Here is a 14708-nt window from a genome sequence, read left to right on the forward strand (position 1 = left end):
TGTGGTGCTACAGAAGAATACTGAAGATTAGATGGGTAGATCATATAACTAATGAGGTCTTGAATAGGATTGGGGAGGAGTATGTGGCACAACTTCACTTGAAGAAGGGATCGGTTGGTAGGACATGTTCGGAGGCATCAAGGGATCACAAATTTAGCAATGGAGGGCAGCGTGGAGGGTAAAAATCGTAGAGGGAGACCAAGAGATGAATACACTAAGCAGATTCAGAAGGATGTAGGTTGCAGTAGGTACTGGGAGGTGAAGAAGCTTGCACAGGATAGAGTAGCATGGAGAGCTGCATCAAACCAGCCTCAGGATTGAAGACAACAACAATAACAACCTTTTTTTTCTAATCTGGTTTGTGATATATAACCTATACCGTGCCCCTAGTTACGCTGATGGTACCAATGAACCAACCCCCCTCCCCCCCCCCCCTCCCCCCAGTAACAATCTACCTAGTAGGTAGTTTTGGAAATTAGCGAGGTTTTATAATTTATTATCAGTACGGATATGGACATGCGCGCTGCGAGCAACTAAACCCTCCCATCGACATAGCGTTTCCCCAGGCGAGCCCCGAGTACAGAGGACGAGTGATGAGGTGAGGAGCTGGCTGTGGTCCGGCGTGTGGGGGCGGGCTGCGGCTGCTCGGCGAGGCGGGGTCAAGGCTGCGGCTGGCGGGCACCTGCCGAGAGGCGGGCCTGCTTATCTGCCGACGCCTTATCTGCGCTCACGTCGCGCCGCTGCCCAGGGCTGACGCCTCCTCCGCCGGGCAGCGTCTTCCCACCAGCCAGCCGTACCTCCCACACCAGCCCTCTGCATCACGTTCGCACTACTTGACGCGTAACGGGTACATAAAGCTTGTAAGGTTACCATACAACACTGTACAGGGTGAAAAGTATTTAAACCGACAATCTCTGGGAGGTTGTAGGGGACATCAAAACAAATATTTTTCCCTAATGTCATTTTTTCCTATGAGGAGTATTTAAACCGGCAGAGTAAGATTTCTCTGGCGACAAATTAATTAAACCAACAAAAAAGTCCAGAGGTGACATATCTGGGGATCGAGCGGGCCATGGTACAGGACCACCTCTGCCAATCCACGTTTCTGGGAACCGTCGGTCCAGGAATCGACGCACACGACGACTGAAATGTGCCGGCGCCCCGTCATGTTGGAACCACGTGCGTTGTCTTGTGAGGAGCTGGACGTTTTCCAGCAATTCTGGCAATGCTCTGGCGAGAAAATTGTAATAGTGCCTGCCATTTAATGGCCTAGGTAGCAGATACGGCCCAATTAAACAGTCCCCAACAACACCGACCCACACATTAACGAAGAACCGCACTTGATGAGCGCTAGTAACTGTGGCACGTGGGTTATCCTCACTCCAAAGATGCGAATTGTGGATGTTGAAGACTCCATCACGCCCGAACGTTGCTTCATCGGTAAACAACACACAGGATGGAAATGTAGGATGCATTTCACAGTGTCCCAGGTACCACTGCGAAAACTGTGCTCTGGGTGGATAATCAACTGGTTCCAGGTTTTGGACACGCTGTAAGTGAAATGGACGTAACAATTGCTCTCGAAGGACTGTTCTTACGTTCGTCTGATTCGTCCCCACGTTACGTGCAATTGCACGAGTGCTGATTGAAGGATCCTGCTCCACATGCTGCAAGACGGCATCCTCAAATTGTAACGTTCTTACCGTGCGACGGCGTCCCTGTCCATGGTAATCTGCTAAATGACCCGGTCTCACGCAGGCATTGGTACACAGCAGCAAAGGTCGTATGATGCGGCATACGGCGATTAGGATATTGTTGTTGATGAACCCACTGTGCAGCTCGTTCGTTGTGGTGCGCTACATAGTACGCACCAACCATATCAGTGTACTCACTCCAAGTGTATCGCGCCGTTAGTAAACAGAAACAATGCACTACTACACTGGTGGACAAAAGTTGCCTACAACTGAAGATCGTAATACGGCCTCCACTGGTTTAAATACTCCTCGTAGGACAAAATGACATTAGAGGAAAACATTTGTTTTGATGTCCCCTACAACCTCCCAGAGTCTGTCGGTTTAAATATTTTTCACCCTGTATAAACTGCAAGAAACTCTTGTAATTGAGTGTTATGAAGATGAGTGAAGTGACACGCGGAGTCAGTGACGGTCGCCTGCAAGTCGGCTGCTTTTGCACTGTCCTGCGACCTCTGGCCTTCTTGCAGTGTTAGATAAAGAAAAGCCTCAAGGAGGTGGCGCTAATGATATCTTGACTACCTTTACTTTGCTCGCCCGGCAAGCCGTGCGGCCTAACGCACTGCTTCCCGAGCGGAAAAAAGTGCCAGGGCCCGGCACGAATCCACCCGGCGGCTTAGTGTCGACGTGCGGTGTGCCGGCCAGCCTGTGGATAGTTTTCAAGGTGGTTTTCCATCTGGCTCGGTAAATGCGGGCTGGTTATTCCGCCTCAGTTACATACAGTATGTCGGTAACTGCTGCGCAATGTCTCCACGTACCCGTACACCATAATTAATCTATCACGCAAACATTTGGGGTTACACTCGTCTGGTGTGAGACGTTCCCAGTGGGGTACTCTAGGGATCGAACCGCACGAGAACCCTGGGTTCGGTGTGAGGCGGCGGTGGGGTGAGTGGACTGCTGTAGCCTGTTGCGGGGTTTCGTACCACTGAGGGCTACGGCGGGGACGAAGCCTCTCCATCGTTTCTAGGTCCCCAATTCAGTACATACATACATACATACATACATACCTTTACCGTAATAAAAAACTAGTCACATGCAAAGTTTAAGAAAGTTTTATTTAAATTGATTATTCACGTATACAAGACAATGCCATCTTATGTTATAAAAAAGTTACAGTTGTGGTTCTCTTCCTTAAATGATGAATTCTATGCACCTATTATTCCTGGCAAATTGGTTAATTACATCGCCAATAGGACAATAAATGTCAGGTTGAGTGTTCAACAGAGCTAAGCCACTAAGTCGATTCTTTGTCGACCTCAGCCATGTCTTTGTACACCGCAGTGTCGAAAATCTTCTTTCTATTGTAGCAACAGATGCAAGTAGACAAGCAAATATTTTGTACAGCGTGGAAGTAGGCTGTTTAGGTTCTTATATTAGTAACGCCGCCGCCACGTAGCGCTCTGTATGAAAATCACTCGCTGTGCTGTGCGCAGTCTGTGGCTGGTTGGCATTGTTGTAATACTCGCCATTGTAGTGTTGGGCAGTTGGCTGTTAACAGCGCGTAGCGCTGCGCAGTTGGAGGTGAGCCGCCAGCAGTGGTGGATGTGGGGAAGTGAGATGGCGGATTTTTGAGAGCATCAGAAACAGTACATTTGTAAGAATGGATGTCATGAACTGCTATATATATTTATGACTATTAAGGTAAATACATTGTTTGCTCTCTATTAAAATCTTTCATTTGCTAACTATGCCTATCAGTAGTTACTGCCTTCCGTAGTTTGAATCTTTTATTTAGCTGGCAGTAGTGGCGCTCGCTGTATTGCAGTAGTTCGAGTAACGAAAATTTTTGTGAGGTAAGTGATTTGTGAAAGGTATAGGTTAATGTTAGTCAAAGCCATTATTTTGTAGGGAATATTGAAAGTCAGAGTGCGTTGCGCTAAAAAAAATATTGTCAATTTAAGCACAGTCGTATAATTTTTCTAAGGGGACGTTTCAAGCGTTTTAAAAGTAGGATAGTCAAACTAGGACAAATAGACAACGCTTGCGTAACAGAATCACGACCATTAAGGGCGTTCATGCTCGTTTGCTTGTATGGAATCTCTCGCATCTAATCACAAAGAGTGATTCTTCTTCAAAGAACGGTAGTTCGATTAAGCACTAATTCAATGTATTTGCCAGATCATTACTGTCATGTTTCAGTAGTTGTGAGGGCAAATGATAAATATTGTCTTCAGGAAACGTTCTCTCATGTCGGTCATAACATGGTCCAGCGTTGGATTAAAAACAGTTATTTTCCAATATGTCATAGCACCATCATTATGATCGTAGTTTTCCCTGTGGCTTCGTATGCCTGTAAGACGAGGAACACTCATCTAACTCTTCCATAACTGCCTTCGCCTCTTCTACAATAAGAGCAAAGTGGCTATCAGCATTAGCTCTCATGCTATCGTACATCTTGAGCGTCGAATCTAATTTTGCTTTCTCCATCGCGACGTCCAAGCTAGGGTCTTGCAAGATTTTGCTGACTGGATATGTTATACTCATAATGTCACTCAGTGTAAACAGTGTGTTCCAGACAGAGAGGTACAAAATACGGTGACGCGGACGCGCATGCTACATAGAAAAGTACGACTACTTGCTAACTCCATTCAGTTGAGTCGACCGACGAAAGAAACGAACACAGTTAGACTGTGGAAACTAACGAATAGCGTGCGGGCTGGCTGGCGGGGGCTGGGCGGGTGGCAATGCGGGCAGCCCCGCAAAAAAAAGGGGAGGGGGGCTGGCAGCGCGCCTCCCGCTTGCCTCCAATACGAGAAGTGGTGGCGAGTGTAGATTGTTAATCTCCAACTGTGCTTAGATCTATGATAGCATACTTTCGGCAGTAAAAATTGAAACACTATGAGGTGCACTACATCCGCCAATGTGCAAATAAGCTGCATTTCAGCGCAAACGCACAATGCAGACAGGCGTAACGCCATCGACAATCTGTATACAAGAAAAGTTGCACAGCGGATTTCTCATTCAGAAACCGCGTTTGAAAGCTGACTGTCTTTCACAAGACCGTGTTATGCTTTGTGCAAAGGGGAGAACCGTCCACGAGCACATGTAGGAATTCGATTGGCACTTTCGAGGGTTAGAGAGACTGCGGTACTGCCGCTCAGCGATATTGCTTCTCGTTTCGGGGGGCACCTCGCGCAACTGTCAGGCGAATATATAATCGGTGGGTTCAGGAGGGTCATGCTCTACGCCACACAGGATCTCAACAGCCCTATGCGACTAGCTCTCAAGAGGATAGAAATACGGCTGTTGAGATGTAAGATGGATATTTTTTGATGATATTATTGGATATGTTAATATTTGTAAAGGAAAATGATACGTTTGAAAAACTGGTCAAAGAAACAGTTGTTAGGCAATAGTATCTGTGATTGCGATGGCAGCACTCTGGAGTCGTAGAATCTTTGACAGTCAGTAGTGATTAGCTGCGGTGTGCAGCAGGTGGGGTTCGTTGAGTGTACTTTGTAATGCGTATACGCACTTCTGGAACTACGGGAGATGTAGAATTATTATGAGGTGGAATGACAACTCAGAGCAAGGTTGGATAGGGGGATCACCATAGCGAAGATATGGACTGCAAATGAGAAATCAATTGAGATAAAAATGGCAGATTATTATTACACATGACTATCTCGAAAATGGCGAAGCTGTTCGAATGTTCACGTGCTACTGTCTTGAGCATCTACCTAAAGAGATAGGACAGTGAAGCTACCACTAGGCGCTAAATAGTTGGACGTCCACTACTATTCACAGAACGTGGAGCTCGAAGGCTCGTCTGCTTTGTGAAGTAGAATAGGTGGCGATCTGTGGCATCTCTGCCGAAAGAGCACAATGCTGGTGCACGCACAAGTGTTTCGGAGCGCACCGTTCTTTGTACAATGTTGAACATGGATCTCCGCAGCAGACCACCCCTACTTGTTCGCGTGTTGACCCAACGACATCGTCAATTTAGATTGCAGTGGGCAGTAATCGAAGACACGCAGACAGCTGCGAACCACCTGCATCCCTTCATCCTTGACATCTTCCGCCATGGCGATGTCATCGTTCAGCAGTATAACTGTTCGTGTGTCGGAGCCGGATCCCTGATACAGTGGTTTGAGGAGCATTATAGTGAACTCACGTGGATGTCTCGGCGAACAAATTCGCCTAATGCAAATCCTATGAGACCCATCTGGGTCGCTATCGGGCGTAATCACCGCGTACGCAAATCAACGGCCCGTTATTTGTACGAATTACATGACCTGTGCGTAGACATCTAATGTCGCATACTTCCACAAACTTACCAACAAACTGTCGGATCCCTGATACGCAGAATCAGTGATATATTTCGTTCCACAGACTCACAAACAAGTCATTAAGCAGGTGGTCATTATGTTTTGTCTCATCAATGTATGTGAAACGTATGTACATGTGCGTTCGCGGGCAAAGACACGGGTAAAAAGCTCCTCCTAAATCCTTGGATCTATTTCAACGAAGCTTCGTACACATACTACTTACTACCTGGAAAGAAATACTTTCGAGGTAAGAACAAGCAACTGCCTATTACGGTAGGAGTGATAACATGAGGTGAGAAGGGAAAATAGATTGACAGGGGGAGAAGGTGGAGCTGGACAAAGGTAGAGGAGAAGAGGAAATGGACAGAATGTGGGGGAAGAAGGAGATGGACAGTGGGGGCGGGGGAGATAGAGATGGACACGGTGGGGGGGAGGGAGGGAAGGAGAGAGAGAGAGAGAGAGAGAGAGAGAGAGAGAGAAGTAAGCGGCTAATATAAGATTGGAATAAATATGTACATGTCCGTGCAACGCTGGGTACTTTGTTAATTTCATGCTTCTTTAACCAAGACGCCTTAATCCACGATATACCAATCAGAAAGTCCGTAATTACTATAGTAATTATTTCTGGAGTGAATGTTCAGTACTGTCAACAAGAAGTTACTATTTATTACATTCCGTCACACCGCTTTCAAGCGTGACACTTCTGCCTGAACCTTAATACAAACTGCCTCGCTGGCTCTGAGCCCCGTGACACGTATCTAATAAAGCAGCAGCGTAAGCGCATGTAAGACGTAGCTCTAATGACTCCGCACCTTTTGTTGTTTGCTGTCTAGCTGAGTGGGCTGCGACTGACTGATTCGAATTCTCCTTCTGTTTCAGCACCCGCGAGCCATACATCAATGGGGCCAGAGCGAGTTTTCGACACCGGTAAGTGTTACAGACATTACGTTTCATGTTATGACAGCTGCGCAGAGTAGCTGTTGACATTACGTTCTGCTGAACGTTAGCAGCTGCCAACTTTTCCAGGCCCTCACACTCCGGCCCAAGGCCTCCTCTCAAAGTAAGAGCTTTATCCGTCACTAGTGATAGTTACAGTCTCAAAGACATTCGACTTGAAACTGATTTACAGCATAATGTGGAAATAACCGGTTTCCTATTTACATTTCCGGATTACCATCGAAACATTTTTTTACCCCGAATTTCGTGGTTTGGTAGCAGCTTCCGCTTCAACATGTATTTTGTCCGTAGGCTGCTGCACTGTTAGTCCTTATTTCACAGGCTGTTTCTTATAGGGAAGCAGTGAAACGAAACCTTACCTCTTGTAAAATTTCAGTGGATCATTTATACCTGCCGAATGGTGCCCTTGGTGAAATCATTCAGTAAAGAAGAGGAACAACCGAAGAACGATAAATTTGTTTGCATTAAAATATGTGCTCGTAAGCTCCAGTGTTCTCTGCAGATAATATGGGACCACTGATTCTGCTTTTGCGCTTGCTATTGCTTGATTACACGTAAACAATTTTCAAAATTCCTGAAAGATTATAAACTGTGTGCCGGGCTAGAACTTGGCGCCTTTGGCGGCAATAGTCTTGCCAACTGAGCTACCCTGATGCGACTCGCAGCCCACCTTCACAGCTTCGATCCCTCCAGTCTTTCTTCTGGTTTCCAAACTCTACAGAATTTCTCTTGCGTAGCTTACTGGAAATGAAGTATGTCGTTCATAATTTGGTTAGCATAAGCCTCTGGATTATAACGGGAATGAAGCTTTCATTAGGCTGCGGATTGTACCTTTTCATGAAGTTTATTAGAAACTGATTAACATTGTACGTCCATCAAAGCCAAATGAATGTCTCCAGTCTAAAGAGCCGGACTAGCATATGGTTTCCGTTTGTCACCAAACTCCACAAAAGCGCAAGCTTTGCTGTAGGGTGACACACTCATTCCAGAAATCATTTTCGTCTTTCAACATGTTCACCTCAGCGCCTTTCTCAAGCACTCACTGTTGAAACAAATTTATAGTTCTAGATTAAAGTGCTCAACAGTCACGACATCTCCTCCTAATAAAATACAAACGAAATTCCCGACCTTACAAACCTCACTGAGGCAGCTTATTTTCAAAAATTTTTAGCAACGAACCTTCAACGTTTATAACAAAGAAAAATAAAGTCATAGAATTGCAACCAAAGAGTAATTTACTGCACAACAAGAACAAACATTTAGAAGCAAGCATAGAAAAAGATGAGATATGGTTGACAGTGAAAGCAAGTATCTGGGTGCGGAAAAATGTAGATTATCACAAGTTTATTTTTGTGTGCTGGCAGTGCTAATAGAGAATGAAAGACTAAATGGAAAATTTTAATGTCCAACCGCATTAATACAGATCTTATCTAATCAAGACGCAGTTATATAACAAGAACCATACGAAGTACTTTTATTTGTTCAAACATATAATCTCTAAACAGCTCTATGCCAAGAAGAATAACGAACCCACAAGAGGACACCCGACAGAAGAGTTAGAAAACATATACTAATGAAAAAAATTAACGACCTCTCTATAAGACAATGAGAAATGGGTAACAGAAGACACGGAAGACACACAATGTAACTGCATAAATTATATTTTTAAAAAAAATCACGCAAGATTTCCCAAATACAGAGTGAACGATAAATGTGGACACACAGCAACAGCCTAACATTTTGAGTTTAGAAGATTACGTAATGTAATGGAGGAAACATACGGAGGAAGTTCAGAGAAAGTTCATTTGCAAGACTGGCCTAAGGGAGGTGGAGGAAGAGGTGACATTTCAGAACGCCGTATGCAGAACTGAAGTCTTCATGGACCATAAGGTTTATTCCATGATGGAAGAACAAGAACTGCTACTAAAACTAACATTTAGGGCATATTAATTACAGAAAACATTTTGAGGTCATGAATTCACTCAGTTTTTAAGCAGCTGATATAGTTCCGGGTTTGAAAGGTGTCGTGGTAGCGTGTCCTTCGTCTCCCTCACTATTCCTCTCGCAGTGGCATACCGATATTAAAATGTCTCATGTTATATCGTAGAATGGCACCAACCCTAGTCTGAAAATATTTTTACGAAGTGATGTGTAAATGAAGTACAATGCTTCATTTGCTTTGAAAGATTAACGATTTGTCTGCCATTTCTATGAAATAATAAAAGAGGAAGGAAGGTATTGTAGCAGTAAGAAATTAAAAACTTAATTCATGTAAAAACAGAGAGAAACTGATCTGTTGCCTGTGTCTGCATAGTATGCCTTCACCTGCTTGTAGTCCTCGAAAACCGGCAAATTAACACGAAAAACTCTCTTTTCAACCTTTAGCACAGACTATTCGTAATGCCCAAATAGTGGTATCATAGTCGATAACATCATGATTTTTAAGCAGTGTTTCAAAAAAATTATAGTGAATAGGAGAATACTGATGACTTTTTTGTAGTATTCAACTACTTATAACTTTTCGAGAAAAACAGCGAACGGTCATGTTTTATTTACTTATTTAATATTTTGATTCAATGTATCTTGAAACTGGGTCAAAATTTTTTAATCTTTAAGGGAAACGACACGTTTACCGTTACCAGTCTCTCTTTATTTATCTCCACGACGCGTTTCAAAGGCTTAAACCTCCATCAGGTGTATTTACATTTTTTTAGTATGACATGTGTCTGTGTGTTGTATTACGATTTTTTGGAGTAACTTGTGGCACTGTTCAGTGTTCTGTTTCTCCAACTAGGTAGTGCCATAACGTTCTTAAAAAATCGTAATACAACACAGACACATGTCATACTAACAAATATAAATCCACTTGATGATGGAGGTTTAAATCTTTGAAACGTGTCGTGGAGATAAAAAATAAAAAGAAAACAGTGACTGGCAACAGTAAACTTGTTTCATTTAATGTCAATAACAGTCAAGGTAGAGCCTAACCAGTGTGCGATTTGCAGGGGGGGGGGACACCCCCCCCCTCTCTCTCTCTCTCTCTCTCTCTCTCTCTCTCTCTCTCTCTCTCTCTCTCTGCATCATACCATCCCCTCCTCTGGTTTTAGTTTATGCATCCCAACCTGGGATGTTTATTTCCCACGCACTGTAGTAAAACTTTACATATAATTAAAATTGTGGAGCCGAACATTGAAAGTTTTTAATAAGTCTTACTATTAATACTATTAATATTTTTAAGTTTTCTATCATCAGAATAAGTACAGCTTTTCACAAATGTGCCTCTACTTTTTGAATTCCCCTCGTATACCTGTATGTAGATGATTTTGTAAATAAGCTTTACCTATAATGTACTTTTAAAGATGTAAGAAGGGATGGCTTTTCTGATAGTGCATACGCGAGATTAGTGAGTTTCGGCATTAACATCTATTTATAAATAGCTGTTTAACCATGCGTAACGCCACAGTCCAAGCTAGTAACATATATAATACTACTAACCCCCTAAGACATCCCCCCCCCCCCTTCCCAATGGTAAAAGCACAAATCGCACCCTGAGCCTAACCAAAAATGTTAGCATTTAAAGTGTTTAACCTTTGTTAAATTTCTACGTTTATTACAGAAAAACAGGGATAAAAACCGAAAATTGGTTACTTAGGAAACCGATTATGTTGAGCGGTTTTGGTAGTCAGATTGTACTGCTGTGGAAAAAAAGTATAACCGAAACCCGGTTATTTCAGTAATAACAGGATTACCTGGAGGGAAGAGACAATAACAAACCGCTGCCTCGTCCCAGAATCGTAAGCTGGATCCACGCGTGGAGTGAAGACGCAGCAAACACAAGATGCGATGTACAGACATCATTGACGTGAGGGCAGAAGCAAGTCCTTTGTCAGATACAGCTCCTAACAGGCACTGCAAATAGCGAGACAGGCATGAGCTCTCTCTTCACAGAGTGGGACACAAATCACGGACTTAATAGTGGAGACCGCAGACTACATGCATTACTGCAAGAGCCCGGATGACGGCAGTGTAATTGCTGTTCCCGCCCAACGAATAACCGCGCGGCCGTGTGAACGCGCTACAGCCATTCCAAACAACGGCGCAACCAGCCGCATTGCTCATTAATGCGCGACAGAATTAATCGGCTGTAAATTGGGGAGGGCCGCCCCGTATTAGTTGCCGTGGCTTTGATGTATTTCGCAAAGCGGATTTGCCTCGTGTGCGCTCCCCCGTATCGGTATTAATACCGATCGATAATTCCCTGAACCTAATGGATGCGTTGTCCTTATTTACGTTTCGAGGACTCTTTTGCAATAGAAGCGCAGAAAAAGCGTTTGTGGCAGAGGTAAATATTACGATAATCTCAATTGGTTGTGTTATTCATAAACATTTGGCTATACTCCGTAATATTTTCCCCGTATTCTGGAAGCTCGCGTGTGTGGAAAATTCTGTTCCCTGTTGGACATTCGGATTTCATAAATAACTTCACGCTAAGGGTCAAAGCAAAGTTAAAACGTACAGTGACGAACTGAGAAATAAACTAAACATGGATTTTGAAACGTCCCAAATATAATGATTGTATAGCATCCTCAACCAATTAAATGTCCAACAATTCGCCAATAGTGGTTTTTTGTGGTATTATATTCAGTCACCAAAAGTCTTCGGTAACAGATCTTTAGAGAAGAGGAGAGAACAAGAGGCACGTATCGACTGTGATGTAGAAATAAATCAGATTTTCGCCTGAAGTTGTACAGAGGACAAATAACGTCTCATTCATACTTGCCATCGGATCGCCAGAATTTCAGCGATAGCAGTAGTTAAGTATATTCACATCTGTTAAACGTTTTTATTAATAGATTGTAATTACAATGAGATTATCCGAAAGCACAGACAGTGGAAAGCTGTCTCTTTGGCGTCACAACGGTTTTATATTTGGCGACAAATTACTGGAAGCGTTACACAATAAGATAACAGCATTAGAAATTTAATTCAGGTGTACTGTACTGTAGTATAACATTGTGTAGTGTACTGCACTGCAGTGGTCTAACAAAATACACCCAGTACACGTGAAAGTACATGTGAAGGTTGCAAAGAAATTACAACTTAACCTCTGATTCGGCTGAATTCGAGCGTACTCGTTGCACTAAACTTCTAAGGGCTACTGTTGTTGCAGATCATTCTTACTTAGACTGTAACTTCTCTCTCTCTCTCTCTCTCTCTCTCTCTCTCTCTCTCTCGTGTGTGTGTGTGTGTGTGTGTGTGTGTGTGTGTGTGTGTGTGTTTTCACTTCTAAAATTATACCACGTGCAATTTTATGACGGTGGATTATTAGTCTGCTAAATGTCTACAAAATAGTGCTACGCATCATTAGTCTTAGCCTCTAATTTAAATTCTCAAATACATACAACGCACAAATATTTGGTACTTGCTTTAAGTGAAAAGTGTCAGTTACTTAATACAAATGGAAAACGAATACAATCCTGACGCGATTTTTATGTGAAATATTATTATTTTAAAAATAAACTGCAGCCTAGATAAGGACTGAGTTGATGGAAGTTCTTGGGGAACAGCACGAGATCCATAGGTCGTTTATTGCTGGATAAATGAATCTGAGCGTTGTCGTTCGAGAAGACTAGACACAGACGTTTTCCTGAACATGTTATAGATGCGATTCAAGATCTATTGATAGGCGACCATCGCACTGAGATTCGTGACATTTTGGAGCTATTTAGCGTTTTGTGTAACGGAGTTAGTGAGATACAAATGGAAATCGTTAGATGAAGAATTTGAGTGCATCGTTGGTGTGACGTATCTTGACTTCAAACAAGAAACACTTGAGGAAGGACATTTAGGTATCGCTTTCGGAAAAATTTAAACATCCGACGTTCTCGTGTCATTGTGGAGGAAGTGAGAAAATAAAAGCTAAAATACAGGATTAGCGAAGGAAAACGCGCTCTTGCATCTGGTGAATATATCTGCTCACACACCGACCTTGGTGACGGAAAACTATGCCTAAAGGGTTTCAAAACAGTTGCCCTCTCACACTGTTCTAAACATGGGACCGAACGCGAAAAAACTTTTCTAAACTCCAGAAATGACGTCGAGAGGAGGACATTTTCGTTTAATTTTAACATCCTTTGTAAGTGGTGTGTTACGCATAACTGTAAACCAATCTTTTTATAGGGCAGTAAAAACACTCACAACAAAATTCGGTGAGCTGACTGGAAACTATCTTGGGGGAAAAAAATCCCTTACCGTTGTGTAACGTAATCAGCACTGACGGCAATTTCAGTGCGTAGAATTCATACGTCTGTTAGAAATAATACTGCATATACTTTCGGAGAATATCTACATTCGTCATTAGTTAAATTTAGTTACTGATAAAACATACATCATTCAGTTTTATACCGGTTACTGTGGCATCTTTGCTGGTTGCCATAGGCATTTAAAGTCAAAAATGCGCTTGTCTGTCTAAAATGACTAACCTTTTTTTCAACGCAGTAGCTATAATCACTTTGAATAGTAACTGGATAAAATAAAGACAGTAAGTAGTTAGTAGTAACGACTAACCCACGTATAAAACAACTTGAAGTGAACATTTAAATGATAAACGGTTTTCTTTTCGTCGTTTTGTAACACAGTAAGAGAGAAAAAGTTGATAAAAATTTGGAAATTATTTTTATGGTTTGGTGATAGTCGCTAAGTGATATCGTTCTCAAATAATGCGTAAATACAGTCTGGGTAATTTGCCCGCCGCGCGTTACGCAGCTTGAAGACAAGTACAGTTTGTAACTTTAATATTTGACATAATGTTAAACCTTTAACATAATATTATGCCTAACTAATGAGTAATTTTGAGAAAATTTTAATTTTTTTGGAATTGGGTCAACAGTTACATAAAATACTGAAAAATCAAATTCTTTGTGCCCCTGAACTCATTCGCTCGGCAACTTGCAAGTGGGAATAGTTCGTAGTTTTAGCCGTTCGGACTTTGTCCACTAAATAATGCTTTAAAAATTCTAAAGCTAAATGCGAAATGATACAAATTGAAAAGAACATTTAGACTCATTTTGTGTTAGTCAACATTAGGTCTAATCCATGATGCCTGCTTTCATAATACATGTGTTTCTACATTTACTTCGAATGATAGTGAATTGTGTTAATCACTAAGTTTCAGTACTGTTTGTCATCTGGTAATACAGAAGTCTTGTAAAAGTTTCTCACCACAACTTGCATACTGTAGCACAGGGAGTTGAAGATAAGTGAAGGGCGACAACGTGTTAATGTCTTTTACTGGAGCCCTACCGGATACACAAAATCGGCGAATGCTGCTGAAAGTCCTCTGTGAAACTCTAGTCTAGCGCGGGTACAAAGTTGGCGGGAACATAATTGTTCTGAAATACATTTTTTATGGTTTGTTCAGAGTGTAATGCTATAGAATGTGTAGTACCGCCGAGACAGTAGTCTGTCAAACTCAGCCCAAGCAGACACAGTTCAGATGGTAGCTGGACAGGCCTACAACCGGTTCCATCCAACAGTTGAATTCATAATCTCACAAAATAAGCAATAATAATCTTTTAGCACCAGAAGTAGACATTAATGGTCATGCAGTGAATGAAGTAAATTCTGTATAATTACTTGGGTTTCGGCTGGATACCAAGTTAGAGTGGAGCCAACTCATGGATAAATCTGAGCCATCCTTTAGATTAACTAATCGAGCTCAGTTCAGCGT

The 14708-nt window shown here is 42.5% G+C and overlaps 1 protein-coding gene across 1 annotated transcript in view; it reads left to right on the top strand.

The window, feature by feature from the left end:
- Positions 1–14708, top strand: part of LOC124605687 (prolow-density lipoprotein receptor-related protein 1-like) — a 203620-nt gene that overhangs the window by 85615 nt on the left and 103297 nt on the right. Inside the window, exon 3 of the mRNA XM_047137546.1 lies at positions 6902–6949. Coding sequence (XP_046993502.1) covers positions 6902–6949 — 48 coding nt within the window. The remainder of the gene's footprint in view (positions 1–6901; positions 6950–14708) is intronic.

The sequence above is a fragment of the Schistocerca americana genome, chromosome 1, assembly GCF_021461395.2.
Source record: "Schistocerca americana isolate TAMUIC-IGC-003095 chromosome 1, iqSchAmer2.1, whole genome shotgun sequence".
Lineage (NCBI taxonomy): Eukaryota > Metazoa > Arthropoda > Insecta > Orthoptera > Acrididae > Schistocerca > Schistocerca americana.